This window comes from Kogia breviceps, chromosome 13 (genome assembly GCF_026419965.1).
Source record: "Kogia breviceps isolate mKogBre1 chromosome 13, mKogBre1 haplotype 1, whole genome shotgun sequence".
Lineage (NCBI taxonomy): Eukaryota > Metazoa > Chordata > Mammalia > Artiodactyla > Physeteridae > Kogia > Kogia breviceps.
The window spans coordinates 82,104,153-82,126,408 of NC_081322.1; the positions used below are offsets into that span (position 1 = coordinate 82,104,153).

The 22,256-nt window shown below is 45.6% G+C and overlaps 1 protein-coding gene across 12 annotated transcripts in view; it reads left to right on the top strand.

Annotated features, from left to right (window-relative positions):
• ARID1B (AT-rich interaction domain 1B) overlaps positions 1 to 3,727 on the top strand; it is a 411,191-nt gene extending 407,464 nt beyond the window's left edge. For all 12 annotated transcript variants that reach the window (XM_059035978.2, XM_059035981.2, XM_067011074.1 and 9 more), the window contains one exon: positions 1,824 to 3,727. In XM_059035978.2, the coding sequence (XP_058891961.1) occupies positions 1,824 to 3,548 (1,725 nt within the window). In that variant the 3' untranslated portion in view covers positions 3,549 to 3,727. The remainder of the gene's footprint in view (positions 1 to 1,823) is intronic.
• The last annotated feature ends 18,529 nt before the right edge of the window (positions 3,728 to 22,256 follow it).

The window sequence follows — 22,256 nt, forward strand, 5'->3', positions numbered from 1 at the left end:
TCGTACCGCAAACAAACAAACAAACAAAAACAGAAAAGAAAATATAGTATTGGATTGGCCAGAAAGTTCGTTCGAGTTTTGTTTGTTATGGAAGCCCAAACGGAACTTTTTGGCCAAACCAATATACAGAGAAGTCGAGAAAACAGTTTAAGAAACCCCCTTGTACCCATGATTCTGCTGCAATAGTAATGAGGTCATGGCCAAACTTGTTTCTTGGTCTATTCCCTCCGGTCTCTGCCTCCCTCAAGGCTATTTTGAAGCAGTCATTTACAAGCCTACTACTTTAAAAAAAAAAAAAACCCTCCTTTGTTCTGTTCTAGTCTTCAAGTAGCTTCCAGCATAATAGCTAGAAGAGAGCGAGGGAGCTGAGGATTAGGGAAAAGGCCCAAGAGTCAACTGGACTACAGACTTTTAAAGAAATATTTAGAAACAAAAATCAGAAAAGGTTATTTTCCCTTCTGTGTATGAACGCTGCTTTTGCCGAAAAAAGCCAAAACATCGAATTGCATTGCTTCTACTGAACTAGGACCAGAATCTTCCACTTCCTCTTTCTTCTCTCATTTCAGTCCTCGTTAGAGCCCTGAAAGGCAATTCCTCAGTTGATAGCAAGTATATTAATAAGGTCATAAACATTGCATGAAATCCATTTTAACAGAAAATAAGTATTAAAAGAATATATACTACCTTTGCTAGAGGAATAAATTTTCGCCCTTATGCTAGGTGAACTAACTGCTCTTGAGCACACTTTTTCATTACCGGAATTGCGTCAGCAATTTTCCCTCTTCCCTCGCCCTGGGAAGAAACTAAGCTTTAAGTTGGGGGCGGGGTGGGGGGTGAGGGCGACATCCAAACCTCCACCTGAAAAACTGTGCCTTCGTCCCCCAAAGGCAAGTACTATCTGGTTGGTCCGTGGGTTTCCTCTTACTTCTTAATAATTGTTTCAAACCCACTTTCAGGAAACTTACAGCAGGATATGAGATCATGGTTGATTTCCATAACATCTGTCATTAAGAAATCCTTGTTCACTTACTTACACTTTATCATCCCTAAATGCAGCAGGCATGGGGTTGAGGGAGGGGATCAGGCCAGTTGCTAACCATGGAGTACGTTGGTTTTCTTGATATAAACATTTGTTTAAAGGAAACAAAGATGGTTCTCAGAGTGGCGTTTGTCTTTCAGCTGGAGTTGTGAATAGCTGAAATATAAAAGTGCATTCTGTGAAACATTCTCATTCATTTATCAGGGACTAAACTGATTTGTGTTTGTGAGCTACTACATTGCTGAAATTATCTTCTCCCCCCAATAGATGGAGAATGTAAATTAGAATAACCTGTGGCCCCTAAGACAAAAATAACCATAAAATCCTAAGAATAGTAACCATCAAAATCCAGGCAAGCAAAGGTTCAGGTAAATAAGAGGACAGACTCAGTTTGGGTAAATGAGTCTAGAAAATCCACGTTCCCACTCTTCTCGTCATGATTGCATTGTGTCTAAATCAGAAACAAAGGTAAAGAACAGCCGAGCACTCCCTCACTGATAATATCAGAAATGTGAAAATAACAAGTAAGTTTTCACGTTGATACTGTTAACAAAGTAAACGGCAAATAAGAAAGATGGTAAATGTTGGTTTGATCAATAATGAAAAATTCAGGAAGATAGCTGCTCTAGCTGACATATATGGTTTCTCTTTCCTGGCCTAGCCAGTAAGGAATTAAAACATGAAAATAATCCTAGCGAATGCATTGCTAGCTGTCAGGATTTTCACCCACTCATTCGCACCTGAGGTTATGACATGGAACCTCTTCTCTTTCTCGTCTCTCTAGTTGTCCGGATTTCTCGAACTTTTAGTAGAGTACTTTAGGAAATGCCTGATTGACATTTTTGGGATTCTTACGGACTATGAAGTGGGAGACCCCAGCCAAAAAGCACTTGATCACAATGTGGTAAAGAGAGGTGACAGCCAGTCCTTGGGCGACGGTTCTGGGAAAGAGGAAGAAGATGCCGAATGTATCGATGAGGAGGAGGACGAGGAGGAGGACGAGGAGGAGGACGGTGGGAAGACGGAGATTGAGGACAGGAGCAGCTCGGCTTTGGCCTCCCCCGATGCCACCGCGGATCCAAAGGAGAAGCCCAGGCAAGCCAGTAAGTTCGACAGGCTGCCGATAAAGATAGTCAAAAAGAACAACCTGTTTGTCGTCGACCGTTCTGACAAGCTGGGTCGTGTCCAGGAGTTCAGCAGTGGACTTCTGCACTGGCAGCTCGGTGGGGGGGACACCACCGAGCACATCCAGACTCACTTTGAGAGCAAGATGGAAATTCCCCCTCGCAGGCGTCCACCTCCCCCTTTAAGCTCCACAGGTAGAAAGAAAGAGCAAGAAGGCAAAGGGGATTCTGAAGAGCAGCAAGAGAAGAGCATCATTGCAACCATCGATGATGTCCTGTCTGCTCGGCCAGGGGCTCTTCCTGAAGACACAAACCCTGGTGCCCAAACCGAGAGCAGTAAGTTTCCCTTTGGAATCCATCAAGCCAAAAGTCACCGCAATATCAAGCTGCTGGAGGACGAGCCGAGGACCCGGGACGAGGCCCCGCTCTGCACCGTCGCGCACTGGCAGGACTCGCTGGCTAGGCGCTGCATCTGCGTGTCGAATATCGTCCGGAGCCTGTCTTTTGTGCCTGGGAATGACGCTGAAATGTCCAAACATCCAGGCTTGGTGCTGATCCTGGGGAAGCTGATTCTGCTTCACCACGAGCATCCCGAGAGGAAGCGAGCGCCGCAGACCTATGAGAAGGAGGAAGACGAGGACAAAGGGGTGGCCTGCAGCAAGGACGAGTGGTGGTGGGACTGCCTCGAGGTCTTAAGGGATAACACGTTGGTCACCCTGGCCAACATTTCTGGGCAGCTAGACTTGTCTGCTTACACGGAAAGCATCTGCTTGCCAATACTGGATGGCTTGCTGCACTGGATGGTGTGCCCGTCGGCAGAGGCACAGGACCCCTTTCCCACTGTGGGACCCAACTCTGTCCTGTCGCCTCAGAGACTTGTGCTGGAGACGCTCTGTAAACTCAGCATCCAGGACAACAACGTGGACCTGATCTTGGCTACGCCTCCGTTTAGCCGTCAGGAGAAATTCTATGCCACGTTAGTTAGGTACGTTGGGGACCGCAAAAACCCAGTCTGTCGAGAAATGTCCATGGCGCTCTTATCGAACCTCGCCCAAGGGGACGCGCTGGCTGCAAGGGCAATAGCTGTGCAGAAGGGAAGCATCGGGAACTTGATAAGCTTCCTAGAGGATGGGGTCACGATGGCCCAGTATCAGCAGAGCCAGCATAACCTCATGCACATGCAGCCCCCGCCTCTAGAGCCCCCTAGCGTGGACATGATGTGCAGGGCGGCCAAGGCTCTGCTGGCCATGGCCAGAGTGGACGAGAACCGCTCAGAGTTCCTCCTGCACGAGGGTCGATTGCTGGATATCTCGATATCAGCCGTCCTGAACTCTCTGGTCGCGTCTGTCATCTGTGATGTACTGTTTCAGATTGGGCAGTTATGACATCAGTGAGAAGGCAGCATGTGTGAGTGAAGACTAGAGGCTCCCGTATAACTGGCTGTTTTCTGTTCTTGTTTCTCCAGTGTAGGAAGATGGAAAGAAAATCTTTGCTCCTCTGCCCCATCCACTATTTACCAATTGGGAATTAAAGAGATAATTAATTCGAACAGTTATGAAATTAATATTTGCCGTCTGTGTGTATAAGTACATCCTTTTGGGGTTTTTTTATTTTGTTGTTTTTTTTTTTTTAACCAAAGTTGCTGTCTAGTGCATTCAAAGGTCACTTTTTGTTTTCACCGATTTTCTTTTTAATGTGCTTTTCCATGTCTTACTGCATTTTTTGGGAAGCGAATTGACTTTAAAGAAAAAAGTTATGGTAAAAGATGCTGAGATGGGAAAATTTCACCACACTGAGGCAAAAAGGTGGAAAATTATCAATTTCCTATCTGTGTTATTCTTCAAATAATGAAAAAATAAAAACTGTATCCCATCGCCCAAAGCTCTGTGCAATAGAAACTTCTAGAGATGTAGGTATAGGGGCTCACGGAGGTGTGTCAGTCAGCAGTCAAAGTAGGAAATGATACTGGTTTCTCCACAGGAAAATGGTTACATTAGGCTAGGAGCAAAAACAATGTTTCTTTAAGTTAAGATGGAAAACACATACCTGACAACGATCAACAGAAATTGCTTCCTCACCACTACCGTCATGTCTGCTGTCTGTTGTTTGACCTTCCACATGACAGTTCTTCACAATTCCTTTAATCATTTTTTAAATATTTTTTTTACTGCCTATGGGCTGTGATGTATATAGAAGTTGTACATTAAACATACCCTCATTTTTTTTCTTTTTCTTTTCCTTTTTTTTTTTTTTTTTTTTTTTTTAGTACAGAGTTTTTAGTTTCTTTTTCATGATGTGGTAACTACGAAGTGATGGTAGATTTAAATAATTTTTTATTTTTATTTTATATATTTTTTCATTAGGGCCATATCTCCAAAAAAAAAGAAAAAATACAAAAAACAAAAACAAACAAAAAAAAACAAAAAAAAGAGGGTAATGTACAAGTTTCTGTATGTATAAAGTCATGCTCTATTTCGGGAGAGCAGCTGATCACAATTTGCTTCATGAATCAAGGTGTGGAAATGGTTGCATATGGATTGATTTAGACAATGGTTACCAGTACAGACAAAAAGAAAAAAATACAACTAAAAGGAAGAAACACAACTTCAAAGATTTTTCAGTGAAGAGAATCCACATTTGTATTTCAAGATAATGTAGTTTAAAAAAAAAGAAAAAAACTTGATGTAAATTCCTCCTTTTCCTCTGGCTTAATGAATATCATTTATTCAGTATAAAATCTTTATATGTTCCACATGTTAAGAATAAATGTACATTAAATCTTGTTAAGCACTGTGATGGGTGTTCTTGAATACTGTTCTAGTTTCCTTAAAGTGGTTTCATAGTAACCAAGTAACAAGAAATAGGGGAAAAACAGCCGTGTACTAACACAGCCCCTCATTAAGAAACCCTGAGGTCGGGAGGGACCTTTAAGGGTTACCTACTTGAGAGTGGGGAGCAACAGTTTGATTTTCTCAAAGTATTTAGCTAATCAGTTTGTTTGAAGCAATCAACTCTAACAACACTGGGGTCTGAGAATGTTCGGTGTGCGTGGGAGGTGGCTGCCGGCCCTTAACGTGAGATCCCAGGAGCTCACTGGCCTGCCAGGTTAACACCCTGCCTTCTTCTATCCCCATCTTAATTTCGATCAGAGTTCAATCTATTCCATGTTTCTCTTGTGTGCCTCAAAGTTATTTTGCATTAGTTTACTCCACCGTGTATAATATTTATATTGTGCAATGTTAAAAAGAATATGTTATATTGTATGTGGTGTACATAGTGCAAAGTGATTATTTCTATTTCAGGGCATATTAATATCCTCATATTCCTTCCTACCCGGTGCACAGCAGCTTTTTAATACTTGTCACTTCTAATTTAAACTTTTTCTTCCTGGGTCGTTGACTGCTATTGTGTAACAATCAACTTCTTTGAAACGGCTGCAGAGTTCAGCTGTTAGTGGACACCCTTCTGACTCTACCTCTTCGCACCACCTTACAATCTCAGCAGACTCAGAAATTCCAAGTCCATTCGCCAGACCTCTTACGCGGGCGCACATTACTCATGGTAACACACGGAAGAGTTAGACGAGAGCACTCGGTGATCATCGGAGTGTGAAACAGGACTCCAGTGTTATAAGAAAAAAATTTTCTGCAAGCACTGTCATCATCTGGCAACTCCCACATTACTTAGTCTTCTTACATAATAAGGCAGCCAAATATATGTTGAATTTAAAACCCATTTATAATTCTACTTTAAATACATCTGCTTGCTAAGAACAGATTCTAGTGCTCCAACCTTCAAATATGGAGATTTGTAAGAGGGAATTCGATATTATTCTAATTTCTCTCTTACAGAGTGTGAATAAGAGGTATACACAAACTTCGAAGCTTGTCCATCAAAAGAGTAAAATCATTACAAAAGACTTATTGTCACGGCTGTTATCGATACCTAGATTCTGAGCAACAAGATTTTACATACGATACACAGCATAATCTCTATAATAATCCAGGAAGATTTTAGCATCCTTTCTACATTTTCACCCCAGAATGAAGACTACAGAAGCCCATGAAGAACTTACAGCCTGCCTGAGATCATCTTGCCTACAAACTGAGTTAATGCTTTGTCCTAAAAATGAGTTGGTTTTTTTTTTCCTGAGGCTTTTCAGAAATTTACAGGATGCCCATACTTTAAATGTGTACCAAAAAAAAAAAAAAAAAAAGATTAAAATAAAGGTGCAAAGAAAGTTTAGTATTTTGGAATGGTGCTATAAAGTTGAATCTGTTGGTATTTGAGTGAATTTTTTAATGTCACATAAGATATTACTGGGTGGCATGTGTGCAGAAATAACTATCAAATGTTTTGTTTGAGATTGAGAATGATATAGAATCAGTTTTTATTGGTGAATGTGGCCTATTCAAAAACTAGTTAGGCAGTTTTTTTCAAGTTATAATGGAGAACGATTTTTTTCTAAGGGGGTCTGAGCAGTTCGGTGATGAAGAATGTAAGCTATGAACTACCTCTTTGACAAAAAGAAAATGGCTTTAGCCCTGAAATCATCCATTTAAAACCTGCTGGAAATATTTCATTTCTTATCAAACACCATGTACAGATTCCCGTATCTGTTCACCTTCAAGGAAGCAAAGAAAGTATTATAAATGAGCCAAAGTGACAATTCAAACAGCCCATTTTCTTCTTGCTGAGTTTTGTTTCACTTCTTTATCTGGGGAGCTGAGTGCAGCTGCCTGATATGGCCCTCACTCCACCATCCCGTCAGCTCCCTTGGAGAACCTCAGAGTCAAATGAGCTTTTAAAAATGCCAATACTTGGTTTTGGTGATAGTATATAACCTGCTAAGCTGCCACGTTCTTCATTAATTCAGCGGAAATGCACTGACCACATGCTGCATATGCCAAGCTCTGTTCTAGGTGCTGAAGGGTCATTCATGAGCCAAGACCCTGCTTCAGTTATGTTCTGCTCGTTCTTGTCAGACAATTACATAAATAAACTCATCTTCCAAATACAGCTTTTATGCATTGAGAACACTGAGTACATTTGGTTGACTAAGAAGTGAAGTGAGGATCTAGCTGTGGGAATTGGGGTCTGGTATAAGAAGAGTTCTGGACTAAAATCAGAACTCAGTCAGCTCTCAGCTGGGGCCTGACCCACATGCTTGTGAGCTCTAGGAAACGCAGTGGGACAGCCGGTCTCTGAGGCCCCTGCCAGCCCTACGGTGTGACTCGAAAGTGTCTGGTTCCCTTCCTGATTCTCTGCACACGAGGGTGCTTGTACGTTCCCAAGTGGAGGGGGAAAAAGCCAGAGTCAGTAGCCTGGCACCCAGTGATCCCAGCTTACGTGATCAGCCCTTGGAAGTTCAGGAATTGATGAAAACTATACAAGAAGACCTTATTTAAGGGCTTTTTTGTTCTTAAGTTCCACAAACCCGCCACACATGCCCATGGCCATCTCCAGTCACTGTGTTTCATGCTTCTGTCTGATTTCCAGTCCTACCTTTGTTTTATGATGATCCAAGTCGCGCAATCCCCTCAAAGGCCAAAGTCAAGTTAATTCACTTGGGATTTAAATATATGAAACCCTGAGGGGAAGCTGGGGGAAGAACATCAAATGTGTCCCAAAGTATGAGACTCATTTTTGTTCCTGAATCTGATTTCAAGGACTTTTTCAAGTTTTACCCCAGCTTTTTCTAAAGTATATTCTAAGAAACAGAGGAGATCTAAAACAAAAGACCACTCCTCACATGTTCTCCTCTTGGGCCTCTATAATCCATAGTATCACATTAAAGACTGAGAAATCCTACAAAAAAGAAATCTGTTTATCCCAAGTACTGAATATTTCCTGACTTAATCAACCTTGGAAATTTTTTTTTGTAATCCATATAAACATGCTGCAGAGCTTTGGGAAGTAACTGCATTAGCCGAGGATCATGCTCGGCTTCTAAACATCCATGTTCCTTGCTTATCCTCAGCGTAGTCTTAATTCTTAAACTGAAATTGAGATGTCCTCATTGAAGGAGACGTCACGGAATCTTCTCTTGCCATCTCCGTGACCTTCAGCAAGCTACTTAGATTCTTTGAAACTCACTTCCTCACCGGTAATGTGGGTGTAACACCTACCTCAAGATTGGTGAGGATTAAATTAGATAATTGTATAAAGGTCTTGTAACCTAAGCGATTACTGTATATTAATCCCAAATATACATAAACACTTTCTGTTTGGTGAGTGCCTGAAAGCGTATTTCACATAATTTAAAAATCTGGTCTAAGAGAGAATCTTTCCATTTTCATAGTCACACAGTTTGTGTGACTTGTTTGTTTGGTTTTGGTTTTCCAGTAAAAGCCATAAAAGCTTCGTCTATTGATTGGCTGTGTTTAGTGCCAAGGGTGATTCTGCATAATTTCTCTACTGAATGTCAGTTTTGGCTGGCAGATATCCAGAGGTGGTAGGAGACCTCACCTTTCATTCTGCAGGCCTGGGGGAAGAAGAACGTCTCTGGAATACAGTGCAGTCATGCAGTAAACTTGTCCTGTCCTGTCCTTCTAAAAAAAAAAAAAAAGAAAAGTGGCTCATAACATATTTCGGGTCAAATATCACAGGTGGCCGATCACAGTGTTTTCTTTGCTCTTCCTTTTCATCTGATGTGCACAGCAGAGAGCTTCCCTAGAGAAAAGGGACTACAGTCTTCACACTTAGCTGGAGATGGGCCATATATCTGTGGGATATAGAAGTGGAATTAAGGATGTTCTTCATTTCCGTGTAAGCTTAAGGTCAGGTAAATAAATGAAGCCTGAGCTTTGATCTTCTGCATAAATTTGGTATTTAGCTGCCTGGATCTGTATGTTCAACAAACTAGATTTTCCCAAAGACTTACGGAACCTAAACTTGGATTCAGCTCCTTGAAGATATCCTTGTCCAAACAAAAGCAATTCCTTCAGGCAAGAACCAGCAGCATTTATAACACTGCTTCCTGGTAAGTGGTAATTACTTCACATTTGGATGTTTTTTGCACTTGAAAGAATTTCATAGCTATTAGTTGTTCTTTATAGAAGCCTTAGTATAGAACATTATAACATCCGTTCTCACAGAACAGAATCAGAGGCTGACACACAAAGTAGTTGGAACAAAACCGTTCCAGGAATGTGTATTTGCCTCAAAAATGTTTTCAGCTTTATGCCAAATCCAGAGGAGACACGGACTTTTAAAACAGAAGCCATGAAGTATGTTAGCCACAGATTGAAGCAGGGGGATGGGGGTGTCTTTTGTAAAGTCTCATGACCAAGACACGATGTCATATGCTCACTTTACATCTGTGCCTCTGTTCAAGGGAACACAGTCTAAATTCAAACCCAAATCAGCAACTTCTGGGCAATGCTCTGTCCTTGTATGACAGGTCCTTCCAACAGTCTCTCTGCTGTCATCTTCATAGTCCTCAAGAGCTTCATCTGTATGTGTTGAGATACTAACATAATTATCACCCACTCCCTGGTGTAAGCTACCCATGTTACAGGTCTCAGTCCTCCAAGCCTGCCTTGGGCCTCCCTTCTCACCTCCAAGCTTGTGTGAACTCCTGTGAGAAACTCAGGATTACGTCCCTACTGGACACAAGATACTCTGCCAAGGACAGATTCCCAAGACATGTCAGATTTTCAAATACATCATAACACTTGGAATGTAAATTTCCTCAAAAGTACTGTTGGGCCCGTGGGCTTTTCAAAGATGATACTTCATGAGAAATTAGAATGAACCGAACCCCAGGTGGCTTTAAATCGAAATCCACAGTCATCCGGGGAATGGGCCTGTGTGGTAGGAACTGACACAACATTCAGCTTTGTGGTTTCCTAGGTTGGCTTTTGGGGGCTGTTGGAGTTTTCTACCAAATCAGTGGCCGTTTTGGTGCCCCTGCCAGACAACATTGAGCGACTTAATTTCGTAATATTTTTTTTCTTTCCTGTTTGACTTCTCAGTCACCCGTTGTGACTCAAAAGAGGACACCTGAGGAATGAAAAGTGACAAGGGACATATGGGGAGGACACCAGTTGCTTATGTTTGGATCATAGCTTTAAAAATGCTGGTCTAATACAAGCAGTTATTTGTTCCCAAGGGGAGGGAAAATGACATGACATCTTTTGCACATTTAAGATGAATACACTTTTAGCATGATAAAAAATTTACCCATAAGTGCAATGCTTGTTTTGTGGGTTCAGTGTATTTTTCACCAAATGGTGTGAACATATGGCCAGTACTTGTCTTGGCCATAAGATCTGAAGGGAGAAGACTCCTGATGGCGAGGAGCCATGGTGATTTATCGAGATGAGTTTCAATTCCAAAGGGGAGCTTGGAGTGAAGGCCTCTCTCAACCAACTCTTGATGTGTAATCCTCTCTGCCCACACTTAACATTTGATGTCCGCTTTGGTGGGTAATAGATCGGAATGCATCTGGAAAATGAAGGGTTTTGTTAATTAGTGGAATTGCATCTTGGTGGGCCTGGTTTTTGGAAATTAAATTCGATATTAGTTTGGGGGCTCAGAGTACTGAGCAATCGAACCTTGATACCAACTGGCATCTGCCACCCACCCAGAATCTGTCTTTAAGGGCCGATGTTCAATAGTGAGATTCTTAAGTACCTGTAGGTCGTTTTCGAGTTCTCATGCTTGTCCAGGGAATTGAACTTAACGCTTTTGGAGAACACTCTCCTCAAAGCTTCCTGCCTGGCTTCCTTTATGGAGGTGGAGGTGAGAAGTCTGTTTACTCTGTTCTGAAAAGCATATAGGAAACCGAGCTTTGGTGAAGCCCTGCCACGGGATTTCACAGGGCTCCCATCATCCTCGGGAGAGGCCTGCCTTCCCAGCTCGGCTGCTGATGAGCTCCCCATACCCTCCAGCCCTGCTCACCTCCAGGACGGAGGGCTTCTGACCCTCCCACCATGCAAGGGCACGGGGGTGGACACAAGCCAGCCCAGTACTTGCCACAGGGGAGACAGAGCCAGCCATGTGCTGCCTCAGGCCCGACGGGCTCTTCCCAAAGAGCAGGCTTCCTTGTGTTCTGCCACAACCCGGTCTGGATTTGCCTACATCCATGCCTCTGGCATTCCCTTCAGCATAACGTAGTGGGCAAAGCCTGAGCCTGCCATCTAGCACGTATCAGGCATTTAATAATCATAGCGCCTTCTCATTGCACCACATGCCTAAAGGGGGCCACAAGTTAGCAAGTAAGAACCATTCAGTGTGATGTGTGTTGCAGAGTCATGGGCAGAGGATACAGCGGAGGAACCCAGCCAGGCTTGGAGCCAGCAACCTGAGAAGGCTTCCTGGAGAAAACTGCCTGAGTTGGGAGCAGGGCTAAGAAAAGGAGGTGTTCTTTTCCAGGCGGAGGGCTCATCATATAGGAAAGAGTCATGAAAGATCCCTGGGCATTCTGGGACCTAAAAGAAATCCAAAATTGTTCAACTGCAGGTTTTGAAGAGACCTGAGGGAGAAGAGGGGTGGGAGTGCCAAGGATGAGACTAGGGAGGTAAGCGGGTACAGGACCACGAGAGCCCTGCATCCCCCTTGGAAAGCTGGCCTTACTGGGCTGCAGAAAGACTTAAAACTCGGGAACAGTGTAATGAGAGCCTCAGCTTAGAATCTGAGGAGTGAGACCGGCGGGTGAAAACCATGAGGGGTGTTGCAGTATTCCAGCAAGGAGTGCTGAGGGCTGGGTGAGAGCAGCGCCAGGAAACTAATGCAGGGGCTTCTTGAGTTTGTGGTGCTTATGGAGCATCCTAGGGTAGCTAGTTAGTGGGCAGTTGCACATGGGGTCTGGAAGCCAGCGCCTGAGTAGAGGCTGGAGTGAAGGTGTGTGGGTGTCATCTGCATAGAAGGGGAGAGTGTGCTGACTGGGAAGACGTGAGGGCCGAGCTCAGGATTCAGAACGAGAACGTTGAAGGGAGAAACTGGGGAGGAAGAGGAGATGCCCGGGAGAAGCAGAATCCCGAGGTGGAGGACACCGGGAGGGCGGTGTGAGAGCCAAGGGCAGAGTCCCGGCTGCGGACCACCCGCTAGCGGGAGATGCTCTTCTGTGTCCACTAGCTCCAGCGAGGGGGAGGTCACGGGCATGGGGAGGGTGTTTCACCGTCCGGCAGGAGGATGTGCTGCACCCCTTCAGACCTCCCCCAGTCCCCCAAGGCTGGGCCCGGGCCCCCGTTTAAGATGCTCCTCAGAAGACTGGTGAGGGCGCAGCTCGTCACCGTCGACCAGGGAAGTAAGTCCTGCCTGACCAGCAGTCGGGCCTGTTGGCGGGCAAGCAGAAATAATTCTGCTCGGCTCTGCGAAAATGCTCGGATCCAGGAGGCCAACTGGCCAATGAGCAGTGTTCTCGCCGTGGGAGGTGGCCTCTGGCGTCTGCGTCCGCGCAGTGGAGCCCGCGTGGGGGCCGCACGAGGGGCCGCACGCGCCCCGGAGCGCCGCCCGCTCAGCACGGTCGCCGGCCCAGCGGCGGTGGAAACCGGACCCCGCAGGCTCTGGCATATCGGTCTTGAGTCAGGGGATAGATCTAGAAGCTGGACCACTTAAGCCGGATCCACAGTGGCCTGCGTCCTGGGGCCCCAGAGTCCCCTCAGGCGGCCCCGACGACGGCCGGGATCCGAGGCGAGCGAGGAGGCTACACACGGCGCTCCCCGGCCACGGCCCGCCTTCTCCCGCCGGCCCTGGGCCTCGCCAAGTCCCCAGTCCCGGCCACCAGCGCCTCAGGGCCAGCCTTTCGAAGCCACCGGAACCGGAACATTCCGAGGTGAGCGCCTAGGCTTGCAGCCCCTGCTTCCTCCGCGTGCGGCGCAGCCACCGGGGGAGGGCGCTCCAGATCGGCCTGCGGACGCTGCTCGGCGGGCCCGGCCCGGTGCGCGGCCTGGCGTCCCCCGCCAGGGCCCCGGGAGAGCCCCGGGCCGCCGGCTCGGCCCCGCAGCGTTCACTTCCGCGCCGGAAGCCCCGCGACGGCAGGAGATGGGGCCGCCCTTCGCGTCTCTCCCCGCGCGTCTCCTCCCAGCCCGCGAGGGCCTCCCCTTCCCCGGGCTGCTCGCCTCCTGCCCCGCCTGGCCTCGGGACCTGCAGCCCCCGCCCCTGCCTTACCTCGTGGGCGCCGTCCTGCCCTCCTTCCCGGGCTGCTCGCTCCGCTGTGAATCTCAGCTTCTCGTCCCTTCTTCCCTCTGGGTTGTTTTGTTATTTTCCTACCTTTTCGTTGGAATATTTATCTTCGTTTCTGTCTGATTTTGTAGGACACAATCAAGTTATCCATTTCCATTTTCTCGCGGGAATATTCCTTCAGCCCTGACGGCTGCGTGGTGAGGATTGTTTCTTTTCCTCCCTCCCCCGCGGATGCTCTGGGGCGAGGGGAGCTCTCTTTTCGTTTGAAAGTGGTTTCATTTTTACCCCCCTGTTCTTCTCTTTGCTAGTGATCTTTTTGTTTTCTTGCATTACTGTCAGGGACAATGGCTTATGTAAATTTCTATATCGGAGCATTTTTCTTCTATTATTTCTTCTTCTCTGCTCCATTATTTCCTTCTGGAAGCCCTGTTGTGCAGATCTCCCCAACAGATACTCTGTGATCTTCCTTTTTATCTTCCTTGTTGTTCGTCGTTTTCACCTCTTTATATTTTCTTCTGAGGGCTCAGAGAATTTCTCGAGGTATTAGTTTGGCTTTCTGTAACATCCAGTACACTGTTCACTGCTTCTGTGGAGCTAAGAAACAATGAGTAACTAATGTTTTACTTCTACAAACAGTATTTTAAACATTTCAGATGGTTCTCTTTTCATAGATGCAATTTCCTCCCTAGTCTCTTTGAGGATATAAAGTTTTCTTCTTTCTGGGAGATCAGTTTCACAGGAAAATGCTTGTTCACATAAGCCCCCTTATTGTAGGTTTCTGAACCTTTTTATAAGTTCAACTATTTTTCTCCATAATTTATTGGATTTGAGGTGGATTTTATTAGAAACTGTATTAAAAGATTTCAGTCTCACACAAAGGAGTAAAGAGGAAACTTTATGTTTTCTGTAATTGAATTTTGTTTCACTGGAGGCTCCATGAGCCATAAAGGAGAGGGTTGAAGCCATGTTGGACAGAACACAGCCATAAAAGTCTGCTGTGCTCCGAGTGCAGCACTCAGGGTGCTTCTGGAGGCCATTTGCAGACATTGGCCTTTTGCCAGTAACTTCAGGGCTTGTCCTGCCACCCTACACTAGGGTGAGGGGGTAGGGGGTACGGGGGTCACAAGAAATAGGAAGGGAGCTCCATGGAGGTGGCTGGGCAGTGTGGTAATGTGTGTCTGGGTGCCTGGGTGTTTCTGCACGTGTGTCTGTGTGTATTGGCCGGAGTGCTGCAACCTTCCTCTAACTGCTGCCGCCATCTCCATGAGAGGCCCTTATAGAAATATCCCCGTTTTACTAATCATAGTGTCCCTTGCAGATTGGCCCTGGGGATGGGTGGCAACTCGGGACTCTCCACCAACGTTTCCTAGAGCCCTTCCGTCGGCCCCCATGCCCAGCCCTGGCCAGTTCCTGGGAAACTAGTGGTTCCACTCCAACAGCCTCAGGTAGAAAATCATGTCCCGGCTCTTATTTTTCCCTTTTGGAATTTGTAGGAGCTTACTTCTGTGACCTGACATGGCCGGGTTTTTATTAAGAAAAATTTTATCCCATGTCTTTTTAAATGACTTTTTGTTTCTAAGTAATTACAGATTTATAGGAAGTTGCGCAAACAGTACAGAGAGGTCCCGTGGACCCTTCACCAGTTTCCCCAGTGGTTACATCTTAGATAACCATATTCAGTATCAAAACCAGGAGCTTGACATTGGTACAATGTGTGTGTATAGAGTCATTCCACACGGGGCCTGGTCCCTGGGGATCAAAGGTGAGCTCTCAGAGGAAACAGGCAGGTCCTCCAAGGAAATCCTGTAAAAGGAGAACAGTTAAGAGAGTGGGAAGACCCCAGTTCGTAGCTGTATGTTTTCTCATGAGCTTATTGTTCGTTTATTGAGTTTATTGTTACAGAGGAAAAAAAGCAACATTTCCTCTTTCTTAAAAGGTGTCCTGTGGCCATTGGTAAGCTGGGGTTTCCCTGGCTTTCCCCAGAACAGAGAGCCCTCCTTCCAGTGCCTGGAAGTGAGGAGGATCTGTCTTCTCGAGAAGGACCAATCTCTGGGCCCAGCCCGAGGATGTGGTGGCCACTATGGCCAGGCCCTGCTCAGAGACGGCAGGGCACAAATGCAGACGTGTCACCAGGGGAGGACATCGTGGAGGGCGACGATGACGCAACGAGGTTTCTTTTGAGGGGGATGTTCTGGAGTGACCACAGGTAATGAACCGCTCCAAGCCTCCCCAAGCAGACCCCCGTGAATAAAACTCACTGCTACGTGGAGGGAGGTGATGGGTGCAACTCCGTGCAGGAAACGGAGTCTCATCAGCATTCCAGGACTCGTGAGTCTGCAGTAACCCGAAGGAACCAGAAATGTTAATAATACCAGTAGCAGGAGAACCTCAGTAATGAACCTGGAACTAGGAAGTCTGCCCCAGCACTGGAGAGGGTAGAGATGGGACACCTAACCCTTGGATACTCTTGCCAGCGTTCCGTGCTTCCCCCACCAGGCCGTCGATGCTTCCAGCAGCCCTGGGAGGGAGCTGTGGGCCCAGCCAGGGCCCTTGGTTGCCAGTGGCAGAAACCAACATGGACTAATTCAAGCAGAGATGCAATGTATTAGGATATCAAGTGGCTCACAGAATCAACAGAAAGAAAACCAGGCTCAGGAAAAGGGCAGAGTCCACAGTAGGGTGGCAGCTGAGAACACACCAGCCATGCCCCTGGACCAGTGCCCGCTCAGACCTTCCTGCCGGAATCGTGCCAAGGCAGTGAAGGGGCACCGGCAAGGGGACGGGCTGCGTCACGGCAGAGTGGACTGGGAAAGCTGTGTGCCCCTCCGTGTGGCCCTCTGCCCACGGGGCTCACGTGGTTCGGCGGGTGGGGAGGGGACACGCTGTGCGCCAGGTGGAGCGTGGCCAGAAGGAATTCTTTCTCTGCCGAGCTTCAGACAGCTCCTCGGGTTAACAAGGCTTCTGCGGGCGCGGGTGCTTCACTGGGATGGCGGCGTGGGTGGTGACGGGGGCTCTCGGGCGCTCCTGGATGGGGCTCAGGACTCGAGGTGGGTGCAGAGTGCGTGGATGACAGAACAAATGGGGCCCCCTAATAAGGGGGAGAAAGCAAGTTATCTGGGGAAGACTCAGGGAGTCCTAAAGAATAGAACTCCGACAGCGGGTGAAGACGTGCTCCGAAGGACTCGTGGGGACGGACAGGTGTCGGAGTGTCGTGCGGATGAGGATGTTTTTGACAAAGTGAAGCAAGCAGGCAGTCGTTAGAGCGCGGTGATGGGCCCGTCACTCGCATCCCCTGACAGCTCTGACGGCGTCTAATCGTCCCGCCGCTGCGGTTACCCCTCGGGAGCAAGCTGGTCCTCCAGCCGAGCCTTCCCAGCCAGCACACTAAGTGAGGAAATGAGAGCCACGATGTTCAACGTGCCTCTAAGACTCATCAGAGCAATTAGAAGTTTCCAGAATTGCCTGGAGGAGAGAAGGCCAGCCAGGTGAGGACGGGGACGGAGGTGCCAGGGGTGCAGTCTGTGGTGGCTGTGAGGGACCAGGAAGCAAGGTTGGGGGAGGCGGCGAAAGGCCCGCCCACGGGCGTCCCAGGAGGGGGCCCGCTGCTCAGGAGCCGCCCGGGAGGCTTGGCTATTCAAGTTAAAGGCCAGAGCAGCGTCCCAGCGGGGCCTGAAGCCGGCTGAGTCTGGCGAGGCCTTGAGATTTCCAGGCCCCATCACAGCGTTCACAAGGCCTCTCACCCCCACCGCCCAAGGGGAGCGGCGCCTTTGGGGGGCGGGGCCTCCGTGGGGGCTGGGCTGGGTGGGTGAGGGGGCAGGTGGCGCTGGCCTTCAGCCCTTGTGCCGTCGAGGGGTTAGGACTCGTGCACTTCCTCCCACTGCAGAACAGGGACTGATAAAACCTCATGTATGAAATCAAAGCAAAGAGGAACCTGTTTTTAAAAGACGCGAAAAAGAGCTCAGAGGAGAGGCCAGAGCCCTGCGCACTGGGACATATGGCACTTGTCAATCAAACGCAGAGCAACCGTCAAAGGGCCCCATGCCGGCTGCCCTGTGTGCGCTGCCGGCGCCTCTGTCCCGCAGGCCCCGCAGACGCTCCAATCCGGGGACGAATTAGCCTTCCAGAGGGCAATCAAGGGCCCTCTGCTGGAACTTGGTTAGAAACTGAGCCTTTAGGTGGCTTCACGTGGACGCCGCTAGACGTGGGCAAAAGCCGGGGAGGCGGTGGCTCCCCTCGGGGGCCGGACGAGCTGCCTCTTCCTCCCAGGCGGCTTTCCTCCCCCGCGCGCTGCCCCCTCTCTGACAGCACCCCGCAGGCTTCGCCACGTAGTCCAGGTGTGCGTTTGTGTTAGTGACCGTCTCCGGGGGGGCCAGGGCGGGGACGGTCCCCTCACTGTGAACTTCAGGGCCTGGCGGCCCCTGGCAGGAAGCACACGCAGCTCCAGCGGGCAATGGCACAGGTTTTGTCCCCACTGGACTAACCGGGAGGAGTTCCTTTGAGGAACAAGCTTCCAATAGGGCAAACGGGTTTCTCGCCCTCTGTTTTTGTTTTGTTGGGTTTTTTTAAACTTCTTTATTGGAGTATAATTGCTTTACAATGGTGTGTTAGTTTCTGCTGTATAACAAAGTGAATCAGTTATACGTATACATATGTTCCCATATCTCCTCCCTCTTGCGTCTGCCTCCCTCCCACCCTCCCTATCCCACCCCTCTAGGTGGTGACAAACCACCAAGCTGATCTCCCTGTGCTATGCGGCTGCTTCCCACTAGCTATCCACTACGTTTGGTAGTGTATGTATGTCCCTGCCACTCTCTCACTTCGTCCCAGCTTACCCTTCCCCCTCCCCATATCCTCAAGTCCATGCTCTAGTAGGTCTGTGTTTTACTCCTGCCCTACCCCTAGTCTCTTCGTGATACTTTTTTTTCTTAGATTCCATATATCTGTGTTAGCATACAGTATTTATTTTTCTCCTTCTGACTTACTTCACTGTGTATGACAGACTCCAGGTCCATCCACCTCACTACAAATAACTCAGTTTCATTTCTTTTTATGGCTGAGTAATATTCCATTGTATATATGTGCCACATCTTCTTTATCCATTCATCTGTCGATGGACACTTAGGTTGTTTCCATGTCCTGGCTATTGTAAATAGAGCTGCAATGAACATTTTGGTACATGACTCTTTTTGAATTATGGTTTTCTCAGGGTACATGCCCAGTAGTGGGATTGCTGGGTCGTATGGTAGTTCTATTTGTAGTTTTTAAAGGAACCTCCATACTGTTCTCCATAGTGGCTGTATCAATTTACATTCCCACCAGCAGTGCAAGAGTGTTCCCTTTTCTCCACACCCTGTCCAGCATTTATTGTTTCTAGAGTTTTTGATGATGGCCGATCTGACCGGTGTGAGATGATATCTTATTGTAGTTTTGATTTGCATTTCTCTAATGATTAATGATGTTGAGCATTCTTTCATGTGTTTGTTGGCAATCTGTATATCTTCTTTGGAGAAATGTCTATTTAGTTCTTCTGCCCATTTTTGGATTGGGTTGTTTGTTTTTTTTGTTATTGAGCTGCATGAGTTGCTTATAAATTTTGGAGCTTAATCCTTTGTCAGTTGCTTCATTTGCAACTATTTTCTCCCATTCTGAGGATTGTCTTTTGGTCTTGTTTATGGTATCCTTTGCTGTGCAAAAGCTTTTAAGTTTCATTAGGTCCCATTTGTTTATTGTTGTTTTTATTTCCATTTCTCTAGGAGGTGAGTCAAAAAGGATCTTGCTGTGATTTATGTCATAGAGTGTTCTGCCTATGTTTTGCTCTTAAGAGTTTGATAGTGTCTGGCCTTACATTTAGGTCTTTAACCCATTTTGAGTTTATTTTTGTGTATGGTGTTAGGGAGTGTTCTAATTTCATACTTTCACGTGTACCTATCCAGTTTTCCCAGCACCACTTATTGAAGAGGCTGTCTTTTCTCCACTGTATATTCTTGCGTCCTTTATCAAAGATAAGGTGACCATATGTGTGTGAGTTTATCTCTGGGCTTTCTATCCTGTTCCATTGATCTATATTTCTGTTTTTGTACCAGTACCATACTGTCTTGATTACTGTAGCTTTGTAGTATAGTATGAAGTCAGGGAGCCTAATTCCTCCAGCTCCATTTTTCGTTCTCAAGATTGCTTTGGCTATTCGGGGTCTTTTGTGTTTCCATACAAATTGTGAAATTTTTTTGTTCTAATTCTGTAAAAAAAAAGCCAGTGGTAGTTTGATAGGGATTGCACTGAATCTGTAGATTGCTTTGGGTAGTAGAGTCATTTTCACAATGTTGATTCTTCCAATTCAAGAACATGGTATATCTCTCCATCGATTTGTATCATCTTTAATTTCTTTCATCAGTGTCTTATAATTTTCTGCATACAGGTCTTTTGTCTCCTTAGGTAGGTTTATTCCTAGATATTTTATTCTTTTTGTTGCAGTGGTAAATGGGAGTGTTTTCTTAATTTCACTCTCAGATTTTTCATCATTAGTGTATAAGAATGCCAGAGATGTCTGTGCATTAATTTTATATCCTGCTACTTTACCAAATTCATTGATTAGCCCTAGTAGTTTTCTGGTAGCATCTTTAGGATTCTCTATGTATAGTATCATGTCATCTGCAAACAGTGACAGCTTTACTTCTTCTTTTCCGATTTGGATTCCTTTTATTTCTTTTTCTTCTCTGATTGCTGTGGCTAGAACTTGCAAAACTGTGTTGAATAAGAGTGGTGAGAGTGGGCAGCCTTGTCTTGTTCCTGATCTTAGTGGAAATGGTTTCAGATTTTCACCATTGAGAATGATGTTGGCTGTGGGTTTGTTATATATGGCCTTTATTATGTTGAGGAAAGTTCCCTCTATGCCTACTTTCTGCAGGGTTTTTATCATAAATGGGTGTTGAATTTTGTCAAAAGCTTTCTCTGCATCTGTTGAGATGATCATATGGTTTTTCTCCTTCAGTTGATATGGAGTATCAACAAAGGAGATATCTCCTTTAGTTGATATGGTGTATCACGTTGATGGATTTGCGTATATTGAAGAATCCTTGCATTCCTGGAATAAACCCCACTTGATCATGGTGTATGATCCTTTTAATGTGCTGTTGGATTCTGTTTGCTAGTATTTTGTTGAGGATTTTTGCATCTATGTTCATCAGTGATATTGGCTTGTAGTTTTCTTTCTTTGTGACGTCTCTGTCTGGTTTTGGTATCAGGGTGATGGTGGCCTCATAGAATGAGTTTGGGAGTGTTCCTCCCTCTGCTATCTTTTGGAAGAGTCTGAGAAGGATAGGTGTTAGCGCTTCTCTAAATTTTTGATAGAATTCGCCTGTGAAGCCATCTGGTCCTGGGCTTTTGTTTGTTGGAAGATTTTTAATCACAGTTTCAATTTCAGTGCTTGTGATTGGTCTGTTCATATTTTCTATTTCTTCCTGGTTCAGTCTTGGCAGGTTGTGCATTTCTAAGAATTTGTCCATTTCTTCCAGGTTGTCCATTTTATTGGCATAGAGTTGCTTGTAGTAATCTCTAATAATCTTTTGTATTTCTGCAGTGTCAGTTGTTACATCTCCTTTTTCATTTCTAATTCTATTGATTTGAGTCTTCTCCCTTTTTTTCTTGATGAGTCTGGCTAATGGTTTATCAATTTCGTTTATCTTCTCAAAGAACCAGCTTTTAGTTTTATTGATCTTTGCTATCGTTTCCTTCATTTCTTTTTCATTTATTTCTGATCTGATCTTTATGATTTCTTTCCTTCTGCTAAATTTGGGGTATTTTTGTTCTTATTTCTCTAATTGCTTTAGGTGCAAGGTTAGGTTGTTTATTCTAGATGTTTCCTTTTTCTTAAGGTAGGATTGTATTGCTATAAATTTCCCTCTTAGAACTGCTTTTGATGCATCCCATAGGTTTTGGGTCGTTGTGTCTCCATTGTCATTTGTTTCTAAGTATTTTTTGATTTCCTCTTGATTTCTTCAGTGATCACTTCGTTATTAAGTAGTGTATTGTTTAGCCTCCATGTGTTTTTATTTTTTACAGATCTTTTCCTGTAATTGATATCTAGTCTCATAGTGTTGTGGTTGGAAAAGATACTTGATACGATTTCAATTTTCTTAAATTTACCAAGGCTAGATTTGTGACCCAAGATATGATCTATCCTGGAGAATGTTCCATGAGCACTTGAGAAAAATGTGTATTCTGTTGTTTTTGGATGGAATGTCCTATAAATATCAATTAAGTCTATCGTGTTTAATGTATAATTTAAAACCTGTGTTTCCTTATTTATTTTCATTTTGGATGATCTGTCCAGTGGTGAAAGTGGGGTGTTAAAGTCCCCTGCTCTGATTATGTTACTGTCGATTTCCCCTTTTAAGGCTGTTAGTATTTGCCTTATGTATTGAGGTGCTCCTATGTTGGGTGCATAAATATTTACAATTGTTATATCTTCTTCATGGATCGATGCCTTAATCATTATGTAATGTCCTTCTTTGTGTCTTGTGATAGTCTTTATTTTAAAGTCTATTTTGTCTGATATGAGAATTGCTACTCCAGCTTTCTTCTGATTTCCATTTGCATGGAATATCTTTTTCCATCCCCTCACTTTCAGTCTGTATGTGTCCCTAGGTCTGAAGTGGATCTCTTGTAGACAGCATATATATGGGTCTTGTTTTTATATCCATTCAGCCAGTCTGTGTCTTTTGGTGGGAGCATTTAATCCATTTACATTTAAGGTAATTATCGATATGTATGTTCCTATTACCATTTACTTAATTGTTTCAGGTTTGTTCTTGTAGGTCTCTTCCTTCTCTTGTGTTTCTTGCCTAGAGAAGTTCCTTTAGAGTTTGTTGTAAAGCTGGTTTGGTGGTGCTGAACTCTCTCAGCTTTTGCTTGTCTGTAAAGGTTTTAATTTCTCCATCAAATCTGAATGAGATCCTTGCTGGGTA